The sequence below is a fragment of the Convolutriloba macropyga genome, chromosome 1 (assembly GCF_964194025.1).
Source record: "Convolutriloba macropyga chromosome 1, txConMacr16.3, whole genome shotgun sequence".
In the NCBI taxonomy this organism is placed as follows: Eukaryota; Metazoa; Xenacoelomorpha; order Acoela; family Convolutidae; genus Convolutriloba; species Convolutriloba macropyga.
Window position 1 is genome coordinate 27726666 of NC_134468.1, and position 18891 is coordinate 27745556.

Genomic DNA, 18891 nt, shown 5'->3' on the forward strand with positions numbered 1-18891 from the left:
TCTCTCGACATCAAAAAGTAGAAAAATTGTGAACTTATCTTAAAAATTGCATCGCCCTATATATTCGAAACTTGTGGATTGTAGATAGTAGATAGTTATGGTGAGATCAATACTACCCTCCCTATTATTTCGCGGCTTAAATAAATACGTAATTGTTCCAACAGTGAACATTGTTGCTCATTTTCACAATTTATGTGCATTTTTTGCAAATTTGCCCGTTTTTTGTTCTATTTCGCTAAAATAAATTAAAATGTATTCAATGACATTAATATGGAGTCGGAAAGAGTATTTTGATTGCTCAGAATTTTTTCTTTGTCATGGCTATTTGGGCAGCTATCTGAGCTATTTAAGTCGAATCACAACTAATATTTATGATTTTACATCGTGATTTTTCACAAGTTATCAGTTGTTAAGGCTACCTGAGAACCAATATTAGTTTTTAAAGCTAGGATAACCGAGGAGAAAGAAAAAGGATCTCTGATAACTGGTTAAAACCTTATGTCATGAAAACTCAGTAGTGTGTTGGAGAAATTGATAACTATTAATTTTATTCAATCATGGCTTAGCTACCGAATCAAATCATTGTTACTATCACGTGTGTTTATTTTCATCATTGACAATTTTGCGGGGGTTTTCAAGACACGATCTTGTTGGTAACCCCTTAATTTTCACGGTGCATTTTTTCGGCGATTCTTTATATCTGATGAGCAAAATTATTTCAGGTTGAATATCTTACGATGGGTTGTGGGTCCCAAAGGCGAGCGAGTCTTAAGAATACGCTTCATTGCTACCTCAGCGGGTCAATTCGACCAGACTTTAAATTTCGAGCTGGTTGGCACCCGAAGGAGGTATCAATTGCATTTGAGAGGAATCTCGTGCTTCCCTTCTGTGTCCAGGGAACCCAGAGTTCTCTTTCCCAGTTGCAAGAAGGTTCTTGGCAAACGCGAGATTGCAAAGAAATGTTATGTTGGCACTAGCAACTGTTTCGAGTTTGGCCCTCTGTTGCTCAACAAGAAACGAGACGAGTATGTTCATTTCATTATTTTATTATTTTAAAAATTAACCAAACGTATAGTTGGATCTGAAACGAGCTGAATCTGCGCCTTTGTTAACTGCCAGAGTAAATTCGGTGCCAGGATAATTTGTCCAGTTCCATTATACCCAATGAAGTTCACATGAATTGGCTAATCGAATTGGGTGATGAATTTTACATGAAATGGGTAATTTGTCTTGTAACCAGTAAGTTCAGCCTTTTATCGAACCAGCTTCAATCTTACAATTTTGCGGAACATCGTGTATGCTTATTTCAAAAAACTATGGAACTGTTTAATTTTCCCGGGGTAGAATGTTCCATCTGCAACGCAAATTTTTTATTTTTATTATCTTAAGCGTAAATTGCAATGGATGGTCCAACCTCCTATTAACATATGCTAAACATTATAAGCGCAAGAACCAACATTAGTTTGTTCACGCATGTTAATGAAAACAATTTTTTCCACTGGGGGAAAAGAAGGTTCTAAAGCTATTTTTCTCATAACGGAGAGCAAAGTTTAATACTTGACCATGCGTGTATAATTTGCTTGCATGTGATAGGAAAGACACGATGTACCCTGAGAACATGGAAAAGTTCACGTTCTTCAACGACTCCCTTCTCCATGTGGAGATGTCCTTGTGCTTCCTGCAAGACTCTCAGGAGACCACATTTATAATGGACAGACAGACACTTTCTCTTTCAGTCGGAGAACGAAAGGTCAGTCATTATTATTCTGAAGTTCTTCTAAAAAATGATTTATCTTTTACAATCATAATAACGTCGAATATACTAGCCTGATTGTTGTGATAAAGTTATTAAACAGAGAATTATGATAATCTCTCGAACTTAAATATCACGCCACTTATGCTTTCTCTTAAAGAAACAGTAAAGTAGAGCAAAAGGATGGAATACCTTTAAAGGGAGTTAGAAGATTTTGTCGGGACTGCACAGTGGAAAAATCGAATGACTTACGCGAGATGAATCAGAGGACTCGATAACTCAAGCGTTATTGGCAAAATAATTTCTTTTTCTCTCAAATGTTGACGCGCAACCTAGTTCCATGTCCTCAGTGCTGTCCATAGTGAATAATATCCCCCAAATGGGACATTACTGAGTAGAACATTGACGCTTGTTATCAATTGCGAAATGGTTCCAGTTGTCGTAAGATTTTTATATCATAAGCATTGAGATCTTGTCTGGCATCAAAAACTATGGCTGAAAACAAATGTTAGTATTGAAGAAAAGCGAGTTTTTGTCGAAGAACTCCTGATCACAGTTGACCAAAAAATCGGACAAAAAGCAGTCAAAACGGTATCCTGTTTTTTTGAGGAAACAATTATACGAAATGAATCCAATTAGAGAAGAAGCCAAAGCTGTGGAGATCAAGTCGGTTGATGAATTGCGGCCATTAAAAGTTTCTAAGATGCGAAATCAAAGAAATGAAAGAAATTTTCAACGTTCAATTTGAATCAAGATTCAATGCATAATAAGAAAACCGACAACCTCCGGTCGGTTCCAACGGCTAAGACGGGAATTGTTCACATATCGCCTCTATTAAAAGACGACAATACGGCTACCGATGACTGGCGGCATCGTAGAAGCGGAAAATGTCGAAAGATTTTATAAGCATCAGTTGATGATTCTGTTATTTTTTAGCCAAGCGAAAATTTAGTTGAAAAGCTTAAGCGCTATTCTACTTCATTTAAATCTGATCTTCGGAAGCTCTTTTCGATGAGCTCTGTTTTTTAATAAAAAGCTCTTTCAAGTCACGTGTTTTTTGCTTGTCTGATATTTAGCTTTTGGTAGATTGTTTAGAACGTTTTTTAAACTTGGATATCGGCAAATTCTAACTAAGCCTGGAAAAAATAAGAGGCTGCGAGAAAGGAATGTTTTTATTACCAAATCAAATATGTTATAAAGACTCTTGACCGTTGCTGAAAGCCTACATCCAAATTTTTATAGTTATTCAGATTGTTCTATTGGTTGTCACCGAAAAGTACAATCATATCTCTCTGAAGTCTCCTGTTGTGCTGCGTTGGGCTTTGTCTTGGAACACCTATTGCTTTGATATACACAAAAGACTTCAGCGATCACTGCACAATATTGGACGTTTTTTTTACCGACAATACTTTTAAAAGTGCTCCTATGAGCCTTAATCAAGGGCAAATTAGGCAATGGATGAAGATATCCAATCATTGAAAATTGGATCGTTAGCAATAATGTTTCTATATTTGGATGTTTATTATGATACAAATGTGAGTTTTTTATACCCTGTAAATGTGGGCACAAAAATACATAAGTAAATTGATTGGCTTGATTTTTGTAATGAAAAACGAAGAGTTCTAAAATTTTACTATTTCTATGTTGATCTCGTAAAAAAATAAGTTTTACTTATCTTTGTTTGTTGTTCGAAGAACGATTCTTGGCCTATTTAACCTCCATGGACTAAGTTTCTACTTTGTAGTAGTTTTTTCCGCAAGGGGAACCGCTTAGCCACTATTTGAAACGTATACGCTCTTCCGGTTTTTCCGGTTCGCACGCTGCACATTTATGTACGGCTACAGTTTGCTCTGAAGTCTTATAACATACACTCACCACATGTTCTGAACGATTATTGTCTTTTCCAGTGCATAGAAACAATACTACAGATAAACAGACAAAGGTTTTTGTTCTATTCCAAAAAAGTAAAGCAAGTTTTGAGGTATTCTTCACAATATTGAAAAGTTAAACTGTTTAGAGCTCTTTTAAAGTTCCGTTTTACTAATACTGATACTAATGCAATTGCTTAAGCCCAATTGATAGCTCATAACTTCAGGAACAATTTTTCTCTATGATTCTACTTGAGATAATAGTGTGTACTATATTTACTTTTATTTTTAGGCTCTGCCTCGTGTGCTGCGATAGTTGCTGCGAACATCCTCTTAGGGGTCAATTTGACTTTCCAGTATTTTTTATAATTAGTCACTCGGCTGGGGTATCTAAATTTGAAATGATTGCTTCTACTCTTTTTTATCTTTTTCGGGATCTTTTCCGTGTGTGCCCCCCAATACGCTATGCACCCACAAATTACAGAGCACGTGTTAATACATAGCAAATCATTATCTAAGAATATAGCACGTGCGTCTGGGGGGGGGGGGGAGGAGGGGGTGCAAATAATATTCATCCATTAAGCTGGGGGCGCAAACGCAAAAGATCCCTTTTTCGTTTAAGCCGCCCAAGCTTATTGGGGCACATTAATTGCACCCCCAGACACACGTGCCATTTTATTCATAATTATTTACTATGTAGTGACACGTGCTCCGTAACAGGGGGTTTATAACAGACGGGGGGACACACGCAGAAAAGATGCAAAAATATCCAAATTAGCATCACAGTATAAGAGTTTCTGCACGTGCAACTTTATTTACTTTTGTCTGGATTCTGATGCAGTTGCTTGGACTGCGTTTTGTTTTAAAATTTATCTCTGTTTAGTGTCAGCCAAACAAAGAATAAAAAGTATATTACATAAATAGTTTGCTTTCAACTTCTGATTTTCAACACAATAGTCTTGAAAGCTATTATTTCGAATTATGACTGCTGGGGGAGCTAATCAAATAGACAGCGTAAACGCCGTGGCAAGTACCGCTCACAAAGATTCCACTTTAAACTCTCATTCCAAATCGTCGTCAGGTCACCAGATCAATTATAATAGTACAATTTTAAATTTTGGCGGTTATTGAATCCAAGTTTTTGGATGTAATATTTTGGATGATATATCCTGTTATATTTCCCAAATATAAATCCTGCTCATCTTTGGCACATCTATTATGGCAGCGTGTGGTCAGTCACATCTAGCTTAGTGGTTAAATATCCTATAGCCCCCATCATAGTAATTGTACGATAGCGGGTACTATAATTTCATGGGGGGCTATAATGGGAAAAAGCCCAAAAATCTTTATATTTTATAATTGCTTTTGCGTGTGAAGAGCTGAATTTTAGATTACGAAATTTTGATCCTCCTTTTCTCGGATATATGATTAAGTTGATCTAGGTTCAAACTCGCGACTTCTGGCTAAAGTGGCAAGAGCCAGTGATAATTCATCTTCGTTACATACTATTTCAAATGCTGGTCCGTATTCAGACGTACAGAAAGCTGCTAACATTCGTGATAATCGCTCTAAAAGCAGTGGCAGCTCTTACGTTCCGTTTGGACATAGGCTGAGAAAATCGAATTCGGATTTGGCATTGAATAAGCTGCGAGGCGCAAGAAAACCTATAGAGAGTCTGTACAACATTCGAACAGAACCGAATCCAAGCAATACCTTGGTATCAACTGTGACAGGTCAAAATGCTGGATTTGAGGCGGTAAGAGAGTACAAGAGAAAAGGAAGTTCTTTTGACAAGGATGAAAGCTCATTAAGGACATCAATGCAGAACATTCCTGTACGATTGGGCAATCGAAGTGCTGAACAAAATAGAAGTTTAAGTGACAAGGGTAACTACAACTCCGAAGGCCACAGGTCCATCGTGAATCATAGTCTTCCTCAAATTTTTGGATGCATCTTATTTTCCAACATTTTTTCTAAAATGGGGGAATATATATACGAGACTGACTGGGTCTTTCCCATTATAGCTCACATATGGACAGATCGCCGTTGAAATTTAAGAGCGAACGAAAAATTTGTAGTAATTTTTGTTAGGTTAAACGGAAATTTGTCATCAGTAATTGTTTACAGTTTCAAGACTAAAAAATAACAATTTCAAATATTTGACCCATAATTCCAAAAAAATGAGTTATGTTTTTTTTTCTCAAAATTTTGAAAAAAAAGTTTCTTGGCCGTCTATATGTATTCTGCTGGTTACAAAACCAAATACGAATCATTTTTTTCTGTATCAAAACAATTTTATGAAAAATCGAAGACTTCAGGCAATTTATATCTCTCAAAATAGCAAGAATCAATTTTGAAAATGTAAAAACCTAAAGCAGAAAAGTGTATTCTTTTTAATAGCCGCCCTCATCTTCTCAGCCGGCTATTATAGCTCTCCTATTTTTTTTTACTTCGTCGAACTTTTTTTCGCTTTACCATTTTGCCGCTTTTTCGACATTTTGCGTAAAATCTTTTTGACTTCTCTAGGCTAGTTTCTCTCTTCTCTCATTCTGCTTAAAGTAAGTTTGAAGATCAGTTGCTCAGCAAAGCAATTCAAAATGAACAAAGTCAGTATAAAAAATTGAAGTCAGAAATAGAAACGGGATAAACCCATAAAGCCCAATTTTAGATGCCCGCTATTTGAACGTCGTTCCTATAAGTCTTAGTTACCATCCCTTATGCTTATTGGTATTGATAGTAGCCCCTGTAGCCTCTCTTTAAGAAACAGAAGTATGTTCAACTACAAAATGCCATCAAAATAAATCGGACTTAAAAAATGTTTTTGTACAAAAATCTTTTTTTTTCAATATCTTCTATTCTTTCAATCCCAATCATGCTTATTGGAATCAACGGCGGCTATTTTCCGGCAATCTGCCGGGTATGTTTCTAGTTCCTGGAGTTGTTTTTGCAAACATTTCTTCAGATTTCAGCAGAACTAACCAATTCAGGATAATCATATATTTGAGAACGTAAAAAAACCAGTTTCATCAAATGAACATCAAATCAACCAAAAAATACTAAGTAGTAGTAGTAGTAAAAGACTTGAATTACTTTTTAAGGGTACAAAAGTGACTAAATAAGTTGTTCACAGCAAATGTCATGGGTCAAATAAAACAGAGACGAATAAACCTAAAATATATGCTATACAGTTGCTGCATCTACAGCGGATCTTCCAAGAGCATGAATTACTGTAGTCAGGTTTTTGCTCTCTCAGTTTCATTAGTCCGATCCTTATGTCAGATTTTGAAGCTGATTCCGATGAAAACAAGGAACGTGTTAGTCCCGGGACATCTGCTGCGTCATTCATTACTCTTTTGCTCCTGAAGAAAAAAAGTTTCTCCTTTAAATTCTTTTTACAACGCGAGGCTAATAACCTTTCGTGATCCCCAGCGCGCACACACACGTCATTCGTCTCTAATGTATGAGAATCGTTAAAGTTGAGGCAATGCCTGTTGTTCACAATCGAGAGCAAAAATCTCAGGTCTGGCAAAGAGTTTGAAATTCTGAGAAGTCGAACATAATCGTCATAACCATAGCACCATTTTTGTCCTGTTAATTTAAGAGTTCCAATTTACGCAACTCAGTCATTCCTGAATGCCGCGCAGGAATAGCGTATAAAAGTAGCGAAAGAACACAAGCTCTGAATAATTTATACCTGACACCAGATGGAAAATTTTACGGTACGCTATGCTTTATGTAATCAAAAGAACGTCTTGCCTTCAACAACTTTGTCTGAATGTGGTGCTTGCATTTCAATGAACTTGATATTGCAACTCCCAGATTGGTCATTCAAGGCACTCGCACAATACAATCAACACCAAAAGATAATAACTTAAAACTTTGTGTCGCCGGCAAAACAATGAACTTGAATGCACTCAGGAACTGGAGTCATATCGTAAATGTAAATTAGAAACAAAAGCGGAGCTAAAGCACAACCTTGCGGAACTCCGCTAGTAAAAGGTATTTCGTCAGATAGAAAACCATAAATGTTGACTCTCTGGCGTCTACAGCTTAGATAAGAGTTCAGATGTGAAACAGAACTCATATCAAATGGAAATGGCTTCAATTTAAGAAGATCAAAATGGTCAACGGAATCAAACGCTTTTACAAAATCTAATTAAACCTCATTTTGCTCTATATTTTTGTCGAAATTTAAATGTAAATTTTGCAGAAAACAATTATTTGTGTAACCGTTGAGTGTTTTGAACTGAAACCGTGCCGCTGAGGGTTGAGTGTATGTTTTCATTTTGAAAACATACGTTTAAAAATAAATCTTCCAAAAAAAGGAAATTCCAGGTAAGATCGAAATTGGCCTGTAATTTTCTACGTCTGCTCGAGAACCCTTCTTGTGGATAGGTTAATTTTTGCCCATTTCCATAAATTAGGCCACGTAAGAGACTCTGTAACATTAGCAAACATATAGACAAAAGGAGCTAAAATTCCCGCTGCACTGTTACAAATTGTCGGAGAAAGCCCCAAAATTCTTCTGTAGAACAGAAAATCAGATCAAAAGTTTTGCTTGTTCGTTGTTTGTGCGTGGGCGAGTCAATAAATTGAGTAAACAAAAGTTCATCAAATTTAAAATCAAGTAAGAAATGTTCATCTGACTGACGAGACAAAACATTATCCCAATATATAACAGGAAAATTAAAGTCACCCGAGAGCAGCCATTGCAGATAGGAGAAATCAGAATTGTTCAAAAACTATCGAAATCAGAACTATCCAAAAAATAATGATTGAAACTTTTTCCCATCTCTTTATTTGTATTCTTTATATTGTCAGAGCAGATCAATGGAACTGATCTCCTCTAGAAAATTGAATTACAAAACAGTTTGAGAATTACAGTTTTTGGATGCGCATATTCTTTTTATTAAATCTAATTGCTGCAACATTTTCAAAAAGAATTTTATGCTCTTGAAACAATGAAAAGGTTCCTTTTCAGTGACAAAAAATTCAATTGTTTTTTCAAAAAATTCTTTTCAATTTTCAGTGTTAGTTTTACGATTATTAATACGATTTCCTCAAAAAGTACACACTAATTTTTACTGAAAAATAATGAAGACCTTAACCTATTGTGACAAGCGCTGAGTAAAGATCAAATGCTAAAAAGAAAATCATAAAACCGTCTTCGTTTGTGGCGAGGTTTGTTTTTGTGTTTGTGTGTCTGTGTGTGCGAGCTTGCGTGGGTGTACGTATGTGTGTGTGTGTGTGTGTGTGTGTGTGTGTGTGTGTGTGTGGGTGTGTGCGCGCGTGTGCGTGCGCGCGCGCGTTCTAAATGTAAAGTATGTTTGCATGATAAACAAAAAAAACAGATTAAGTCTGAAATAGTTGGTTCCCTTAGATGTTAGAGACAAATAGAGGCAGAGAGTATAAACTGTAAATCTTGAAAAATTAGAAAAAACGTTTCTTATTTGCTACAATTTGTGCCCTCAAATAAGTTAAAAGTCAACACTCTGAGTTTTTAATTTTCTCTTATAGCACGTTTACGAAATTGTTAAAAATAATTTCCCATTATGTTCATTAAACATCAAAATTGACAAAATTTTTGGGAAAACCTTAATAAAATCTACAATTGCGTTTCCAGAAAAAACAATAGGAGCTTAGTCGAAGGGCGATGAATTTTGAGTAAAAATTTGATGCGTTAAGTTACGTTTTCATTTTTTTTGGTGTCTCTTTTTGTGTTTGTGTGTATATGTGATTGTGTGGGTGTATGTATATGTATGCGTTATGGAATATTAAAACTAATTTTTTCCAAAAACATTTCAATGTTTAGTGTCGAATTACATTTACCGATACATATGATTGCCTCAAAAAGTCCACGCGTAGTAGTGTTCTGACAACAGAAGACAGGAGACCTAAATGGACTGTGACGAATCTTTAGTATTGAACTATTACCAAAAAGAAAATTTTTCAAAGTTTTTTGTGGTGTTGGTGTTTTTTGTATAAAATTTGTTGTGTGTGTGTGTTGTTTTGTATGGTGTTTATTTGTGTCTGTGCGTGAACACTTATCTTTCTAAATTGTGGTAAAAAGTTTTCGTTTTTCTCTGCCAAAAAAACGGCTATTTTTTGGTTTAAACAGCATAATTAACTTTCTTCAGTTCATAAATTTACTTTCAGATACCCCCAACGGTTTTTCTGACAAATTTTGCAACACTGAGAGGTATGTTGGAACATTCTGTGCTATGCACAGACTCGCACGAGCCGTCTTGTTTCAGTCCCTTTGACGTTTAAGTGCTTGCATTTTAAGGGTAATAGAAATTATAGCACGTGCGTGTGGGGGAGCAAATAATATGCACCCAATAAGCCTTCACAAACGGAAGAGATCCGATCCGAAAACACAATGTTATGCTCCGTAAACTGAGGTAATAAAAACTCTAAATGCAAAAGATACTCGAGTAGGTGGTTAGTAGAAATGGAAAAGGTTCCGCTTTATTGTTATGCAAAGAGGAAGTCTTAGTCGGGTAAATTAAGATCTCAAAGCAGCATGGCCAACAGGCCACGGAGAGCCTTGAGCTTCAGTGGCTATAGTGGAGGAGATATTGACGAGAGGTGCAGAAGTGCAGCTACATTCAGCACTGCCCCAGGTGTCCCTTTCAGACCCACTCTCACGCGAAACCCATCTCAAAGTCTCAGCTCTAAAAGCATCACATACAGGAATCTAGTTTTAGGTGTACAAAAACCGAATCAGTTTTTGATCTGTGAGCACTGCAAGTTAACTTAATCTTCGTAACACTGCATAAGGATTACGTGTCAAATGTCCGAATTGCTGTTTTTGAGTGGATTTGGCAATTTACCAATTTTCACATTGCATCACTTTTATTCAGGGTGGAAAATTTACAAAATTGTGGTCATAAGTGGTGGAAGAAGCATGAATTTCGTCACTTGTATTTGCGGATATACGTAACCCATTTTGAGCATTCAGTTAGCCTAAAACCTTAGTACTGGAATATAATTCATAATTATAGTTGAGACGCAATACAGAGACTTAATCGTTCTTGTGAGCTGTCATTTGGGCAGTTGCAATGACAATAGGGGTTAATGCCTACAAAATTTTTAGTTGGCAATAAATAGGTCCTACCTGAGATCGTATAGCCAAAATCAAATTTCATTGGTTGTAAGGCCTTTGAGCCTTGCTTTGTCAAAAAAGAAAATAGTTTAATATCTTATTTTCTATAATATCTAGAAAATAGATATAATATCTTATATCTCGAATAGTTTTATCTCAATTTTTTTTTACTTCGGTGAAGTTTTATTCAAATTACGGATTTCCTTAACCTTTGTAACGCAGTACTCTTTGATTTTACGTGCATTTTGACAGTCAAGTACCAAATTTAAGCTTAGTGTCTCTGGCCACACTTTTTCAAGATCTTTCCTTTGTTTTCACATAGGCTAGTATAGGCTTTTAAGTTTACCCTAAACTAGAATTCTTGTAGCAAAGCGTCTATAAGCAACTTGGAGGAATGGAACCAAAGTTCAAACCAGAACCATAGCTCCTCAAAGTCAAACTCCGATCTATCCCAGAGTAAGAAAGCACCTACTATTTCATTCAAACGTCCTGTAGCGGAGTCAGTAAACGAGGAATATGGCAACGCCAAAGAAAGTGTCACCAGCATATCTGTCCAGGAGTCGTCTTTTGTCCAGCCTAATGCAATCCCTGAAATACCACCTGTAATGTTGAAGTTCTTTATTTTTGCCAGGTTTCTTAAGTGTTTTGGGAACATTCCGCGATTCGCTGGCTATGACATAATTGGGGTTTTTCCCATTGAAATGTAGCCTCATCATGGTATATGTTCGGTAATTGGGTGGCTATACCTTGATGGGTGGCTATGACCACTGATCTGTGTGTGTGTGTGTGTGTGTGGGGGGGGGGGGGCTCTATAAATGATTCGGTCAAATATTTTGTATTTTCAAACAATGGGATGGCCTTTTTGTTTATAATACGTTTGCGTGAATTTTGAATCTTCTTTTTTGTACTCAAATTGATGATATAAAAAACATGTAATTAATTAAGCATTACTATATATGACAGCTTCCAGCTACGAGAGATTCGTTCACAGCGACATCCAAACAAGTGGTCAGCAAAAGCACCATCTTCTCACGCGGAGGATGGGCATCAGTTGAGGCCCAAAGAGAACACCAACGACAAGCCCGCTCAAACTCTCTGCCGAGACCCTCGATTGCTTTCGGAAAACCTCCCCCTGGCCCCAAAGTGCCTGGGTACTTTGGCACACTCAAGTCAGGCTCAGGCTCATTCCCATTTGCATCGTTTTATGAGGGTAATCCAGGGTATCCTGAAACAAACGCTGATCTGGGTTATAGTCAGGGGAACTGGTTTTAAGGCTGTTATATCTTTTCAGTTCTTGTTTTAACAACCATAAAAACAAAAATCTTTTTCACTGTATCTGTGTTCAAATTGAGTTGGGCTTTGATCAGGTTTATTAAACGAATACATTTCATTGCTTCTATGTTAATCAGCCTGTGCAGGTAAAATCTTTTCCTCATTAAAACATTGCTTGAAGTCTTATTCAAATCAGGGCATTGCAGATAAGACTTCCATAAAATCTCCGAATCTAGACTTTTCCATTCCCTTTCGAGAAAACCAGGTCCTTATTAAGATGATAGCTCCAGCAACAAGAGCAGCAACTTTTTCTCTAAGCATAGTGACCAACGGAAAATCGCTAATGGACGAGGCAGTGGCACGTATCGAATATCAATCAGCGGTTCCGCTGGTCCTGGCGTGAACAATTACAGTTCATCCGCACCATCTTCAAAGTCACAGAAGCGCGTTGAAAAGAAATCAAATCGAGTGTCAGCTTCAGGTGATTCAGAGTCAAAGTCTGATTCGGAAGAAGATAAGAAGAAAAAGAAGTTCACAGATCGCATGGAAAATAAAGCCGTAGTTTGGACTAAAGGTGGAGTCTTTCCCATTATAGCCTTCGTCGCTAAACAGCGTTAGAACTTTGTCTAGGAAATAAACCCCCACGGAAATAAACCCTCATTAACATTGAACGTCGGTCGTGATAATTTGTTCGGTTGTTATAGTTTCATATCACATCCCTATAAGGCCGCTAAGGCATGGCCAAATGCTCTAAGTAAGTATCTCGTCATGAGCCAGGTGGGGGTTTCTTCCATGGGATTTTTTCTTGTGGAAGTATTTTTCTTTGTGGGTTTTCTCCTATCAAAAATTGCGCGGGTTTCTTTCTTTAGTCTTTCCCGAAAACGTTATAACTGACAGCCCTCAGATGACCCGAAATATACCATTACAGGACTGAGGGGTTATAATTTTGTGTGGGTCACTAATGGGAAAGAACCTTCATACAAGGTGAAGATGTTAACATTTTGTCACCAACGCGGGCACTGATGGCAGAGAACGGTGACCTGATGCTAGTTGGGCGACAGGGTGCTTGTCCAATTACTGCTAAACCTTTCAATAGATACAATTCAACGCCTATGAGTAAAAGGCTGGCTAATTTAACGTCTCCTATTTGCGAATTGGAACAAGATAGGTTGAGTACTGAATATATGAGTATTCTGGATGAATACCAAAGTTTCTTCCAGCAGCAGTTTTCATTCGTACGAGCGCTTGAATTTGCAACTTCCCCACACCATTGGGACAACTGTGGATCGATGGAAATTAGGGAACAGTTCCAGCTACATGGCTTTACTTCCATTTTTCTGAAACATTCGGATTTTTCATTCTTCGTTAAATTAGAGAAATGTTGCATGAGAAATGTTTCAGAGAAATGTCCCAGCAGAGCCAAAAAATATATAAAAATCTTTTCTGAATTGAGATAAAGAGATTGACACTTGAACGTTTAACAGATGCCCGGGATTTTTTTTCATTTTCAAGTCTTTCAATTTTAAGAGCGATCTGCAATTTTTATATTTTGGTATATTTAATATGCTAGCAAATGTATCGTAGCATACAAAATATAATCTGCAAAAAAAAGAATTTTTTCTGAAGAATCAAGGTGGCTCCTCAAACTGCAACACGGCTAAGAAATGAAGTGGAAGAAAAATTTTTGATTAAAGGTGTTGCTTTTCCTAACCACCTTTTGTTTTGAAAACCTTTCCTGGAAACCGTTCCTTGCAAAAAACAGATCCATGGAGAATGTTGAAACATATCTACACCGTCTTTCATTCACAGGAAATACTTTGCATCAAAGAGTTGTTCATTTGTTCTATCGCCTCTACAAACTATGTGAATCTCATTACAGTAACTTGCTCAGGTTTTTCCAAACCTTCATAGCGCCATACACGCCTCACAACTTGAACAAATCGCAAACTATTAGAAACTTGAACGAGTTGAGAGATCTATTGCATCGGAGATACCACTTTTACGACTTGCGTGTGAACAACCCACACCAGCAAGTTTTGCGCTTGAGTGTGAACGAGTCCAAATCCGTGTTCGGTGGTGCTGTCAGTTATTTGCCTGTCGTTTTGGACATTTTAGATCAAACACGAGTATTGATGTTTCACACAGTTGAAAGTACTGTTCGTATGCTGGATCCAAGTTGCGAGAATGACTCGAGACAGACTTCGGATCCAACTTACTTGATATAAAACTCTCTAACTAAGCTGTTAAGAAAGTGTAACGTCGTAAACAAAGTTGAGAACAAAATGTTTTCAAATATTCAACTTTTTAGTTTGAAAAAATTCTTTGCGAGCGAGTGGCTCTTTCAATTTGAGATCATTTACTGCTGAAATATTTCTGAAATATTAACCAAGTTTCTAAAAAATGATGCACATAGAACATAAAATTTAAATGCAATTTATTTTATTAACAAAGTTCTTTATTTGCCTTCTGCTTTTGCGCATAAAGATCAAACAAGGCGGCTCGGTAATGTGCGATGGCACATAAGGTTCCGACCCCGCCCATCCACAATTTTGGCATAATTGTCTACCAAATGATGAACAGATAGAAAAACCCAAAAAATGTTTTTTGCGAATCCCAAAAAAGTCCAAGTCTTTTTCAAAAAATTCTGTATGAACGATAAGATAGCCTCCAAAGCAAATAACTCAGTGGAGTAAAAATTGATGCATTAGATTGCTGTAATATGTCAATATTAAGAAAGCGAGTCAAGACGAACAGCAAAATCAAACAACAACAACAAACATTAATTACATCAAAAAATTTATGTCCCTCTTAAAAACTAAATTTAATAAAAAAATCAACATCAGATAAACCGTCAGATAAACCGTCAGATAAAAAGTCAACCGTCAGATAAACCTTAAACTAAACAGAAATAACTTATAAATCACCAGAAAACATATGCGACCAGTCCATAAAAAGGTTGGTAACAATTATACAAAAAAGAACAAAAACAGTAAAGTAAAAAAAATTACTTATTTTTTTGAAACAGTTAACTACAAAGTAATAAATACCATTATGAGTCAATTAATATTACCACAAATTTGCGATAACCACTGTTTCTATAGAGGGGCATTAGGACCTGTCCTTATTCATTTTTTAAAGCGGCTAAAAAGAACAACAAAAAAAAAAACAAACAAAATTTCAAATGAAACTTGCCAGAAAAGGCTGTCAAAACCGTCAAGCCATATTTTGGTCCTCAAAATATATTCGATTGAGCCTTCTTGAAACAGCTATAATGTATTACGTGGCCATTCATTAGTAAGACTAAGTAACAAGTAGACAAAAAAGCGAAGTGCTAAAGTAATACTTTTAATTTTTTTTTGCGAAACAAAATTACATTCAATGTCATGAAAGGCAATAATTACAAAAATAACTATTTAAATAGGGTCGTTTATTCATAAAAGAGAAGCCCTCGAGACCTGCAATTATCCAGAATATTTCTTGCATCTACAAAAAGAACGTCAAATATGACAAAAATCAAATTAATTTACTTTTTTTTTGTGAAAAACCGGTGTCGAAGCCAGTAAGGTCATAACAAATTCTTTAAAAAAAGATTTTGGGACACCAACCCTTTTATTCCCTTGACACCCATAATGTCATATTTGACCTGTAACTAACTAACCAGATTAGGTAACAAAAAGAAACATAAAAAGAACAAAATTGCGAAATTGAAAAGTTTTTTTAATTTTGGAAAACCATTGTTTTCAAAGTCATGAAAGCCACCAGCTATCTACTAATATCAGAATATCGGTTCTTCTATTCTTCCTTGAAAAGCCAATGAAGGCTATCACTATACAGGAAATTTCATACGATCGAAACGACAAAGTATAATTGACAGTTAGACAAAATTTAAAAAATTCAATTGATTTCTTCAAGAAAGAGGCGTCGAAGCCGTTAAAACGATGATGTCTATCTTTTACGATTTTAATATGTGACTTATTTTGAACGCTAATAATGTGACATGAGAACTGTGATAATGTGATAATGTGACAAAATTAGAAAACGTGAAAAAGTGGCAAATATCAAAACAAACAAAAATCTAAAATCTTGTAGTATCAAAGCCAGAAAACAATAACTTCAGGCTTAAAACTGCAACCGAGAATGAATGTTAAATCAGTTGAAAGAAGAAGCATTCTTTCTTTGCTGAAACTAAGCTGGAAGTTGAACAATTTAAGAAAAAAATAGAGGAAAAGTTAATTAAGCCATTATTTATTTAAAAGTCAATTATTTTAAAAAAAACGACCATAAACTTTCAAGTAAAAAACTAAATGCATTAGCTTCGACCTGCTTAGTAAGCGAATTGGTTGGACCTATCTCTCCTGAGCTTTGATTTGATATGTTCTGTTCTTTATTTTAAAAAAAAAGGTCTTTTTTTTTTTAAAAAAAAGACCGACTGATTACAACCCGATTTTTTTTGGATTGTAACAGTCCAAGAATGGCCCAAAACTATCCCTGCTAATGCTTATTTTTCGTTAGGAGCAACTGATTTTTCGAATGTTGTAGATATAGATAATTTGTTAGTTTAAAACTCAAAATAAATTCTGCTTTTTTGATAATCAACGAGTAAAGTTAGCAAAAAGGCAAAGTTTTAACTACAGAGCACTCTCAGCGGACTCTGAAGTAGAAATAGCCCCCCTCTGAGTCTCCAAAGATTGTATGAGTGTTGTTTGGGGGTGTACTGTCGGCAATTTTAATCAAAGTGGACTAAAGTAGCTTATTTCGTGCTGTTTTTGATGAAAAAGGCTAAATTTTGAAATGTTTATCCAGATTTTTTGACCAAAATAATTAACTTAAAACAATCAACAATGCTTTTTCGTCTTCAAAAATAAAATAAACGACACTATTCTTAAAAATTATAGCAAATTTTAGCAAAACTGACGAAAATTTAGGCAAAAATTCAGGAAAATGTGAATAAAAACAACGTGAATTCACTCTACTTTTTTCAGAAGTTTAAACCTCGATAACTCCATGTAGAAAACGAAAATTTAAAAAATTTTTTAATTCCATATTCTACGCTGGACGAGCTTTCTAATGATACCAGTCTCAACTCTCTACGATGAATATAGCGATCGGCGAAAATTCACGGAACAAAAAAAAACCCATTTGAGTATATAGTTCCTCCCCCCTCAAGAGGGTCGGAACGATAATAAGGACAAAATTTTTAGTTGAAGTAGTTTTATATCTAAGTAGATTTAGTTATAAGAATTTGTTCTAAAGAATATAAACTTTTGCTGAAAATGATGAAATACTGAAAAGTTGCAGACTTCTTAATTCAAGATGCTTACCACAGATTTTGACCAACTAAGCAAAGTTTAAACAGCAAATATCGGCAAAACTGCTTTTAAAAATTTCAGACAAAAATGTCGCACGCTTCTCAGAATCGTTTTTGGGACATATTAGGTAGGACATTTGTTGGTCTCTAGGCATTTTGTTAAGAAAGATGCAAGTGATGAAAATTGTTTTTCGTAGCGCCAAAAGATCATGGCTAAACATCATTGATCTCTAACATTTTATTTTAAAATTGTGTTTTGGAAATTACAGACAACAAGGAGGCTCGTTAACGTGCGTTCGCACATGATGTTCCGACCCGAGCTCATCTACATTTTTGACTTAATTGTCAACCAAATAAGAGACAACAAAAATAGATGTTTGAGTCTAAAAACTTGTTACAAAACCTAACTACTAATTGAATTACACAATGCCATGCCTCATTACAACACGCAAGAGATCTGCCATTAAAAAGACTACGAAAACAAAACAAACAACAAAATAAACAAAAACAAATTTCAAGGCAAAAACTCTGTCTAAGTTTAAAAACACCTAGTAACAACGTCAAAATGCAATCAGATAAAATCTTAACTACAAACTAACTTTTCCTATTTATACAACAGATGGAAACTTTCCTTAATGAGACTAAGTAACAAGTCCACAAAGAGAAGAAATAATGAGGCGAACTTCAAAAATCAATCAACATATTGTAAACCAAATAATTTTAAAAGTCTTAAAAATCACTAGCTTATAACAAAATAATTCTTTCAATGAGACCTGTCGTTGGTTAGAAAAACCACGGGAATGGACTAAAGATACAGAAAAACTCAAAAAATTACAATTTGCAAAAACATAAATTATTGGAGCCATTAAAATCAGGAGCTATTATCTGAATAATATGCATTTTTATTTCAGTTTTTATTTATATTAATTCAGCTAAAATTATATTGAAGAAATAAATGAGCCCATTTGGGCCACATTTGAAATTCATTGGGATCTGTTACTACCCGAATGTCCTAAAAGAAGAGAAAAAACACAAATATACCACTTATAAAACTTTTTTGAAAACGCATATTGTCCAACAAACAAAACATCAGTTACGACATAATATCAGTAGACATGTTAATTTTTGAAATACAAGGAAATGGATGGGAGTTCTCAATAATGCGAATAAGTTACAAGTTGACGAAAAGGACAACAAAAACTGAAATTTTGAAAATTTTGTGAAATTGTATAATATTATAAACGTTATTACTATTCGTTATTTATTGACTGCTTCGGGTAACATCTTTAATCCAGCACTTGATTACAAGCGTATGGGACCGGTGAGCATTTTACGGCTACAAGGAAGAAAAACAGGCAAAAATGGCTAATTCAAAAAATATTGAGCTAGAAAGGTGTCGAGAGAAAAGCCTTTAAAAATGAAATTTTCAGTAAAAACTTTTCTATTTTCAATTAATTTTTTAACAGCAACGCAATGGTATTCTTCTTTTTCAACAATATGACATGATGAAGCCCGTTGTATCAACGCTACTCAATTCAATAGATTTCAACGGAAGCCAATAAATACGGTAAATTATGCATGGGTG

At 35.5% G+C, this 18891-nt stretch overlaps 2 protein-coding genes across 9 annotated transcripts in view; both read left to right on the forward strand.

The window, feature by feature from the left end:
* LOC142337496 (hydrocephalus-inducing protein-like) overlaps positions 1–18891 on the forward strand; it is a 389940-nt gene that overhangs the window by 296296 nt on the left and 74753 nt on the right. For all 8 annotated transcript variants that reach the window (XM_075386772.1, XM_075386789.1, XM_075386781.1 and 5 more), the window contains 2 exons: positions 723–1025; positions 1594–1750. In XM_075386772.1, the coding sequence (XP_075242887.1) occupies positions 723–1025; positions 1594–1750 (460 nt within the window). The remainder of the gene's footprint in view (positions 1–722; positions 1026–1593; positions 1751–18891) is intronic.
* Positions 4324–14223, forward strand: LOC142344173 (uncharacterized). Its single transcript, XM_075395709.1, has 8 exons — positions 4324–4702; positions 5064–5539; positions 10118–10312; positions 11092–11328; positions 11690–11972; positions 12276–12572; positions 12983–13378; positions 13910–14223. Exons 1-8 carry the CDS (start codon positions 4603–4605, stop codon positions 14221–14223), a joined length of 2298 nt encoding a protein of 765 aa, XP_075251824.1. The 5' UTR covers positions 4324–4602.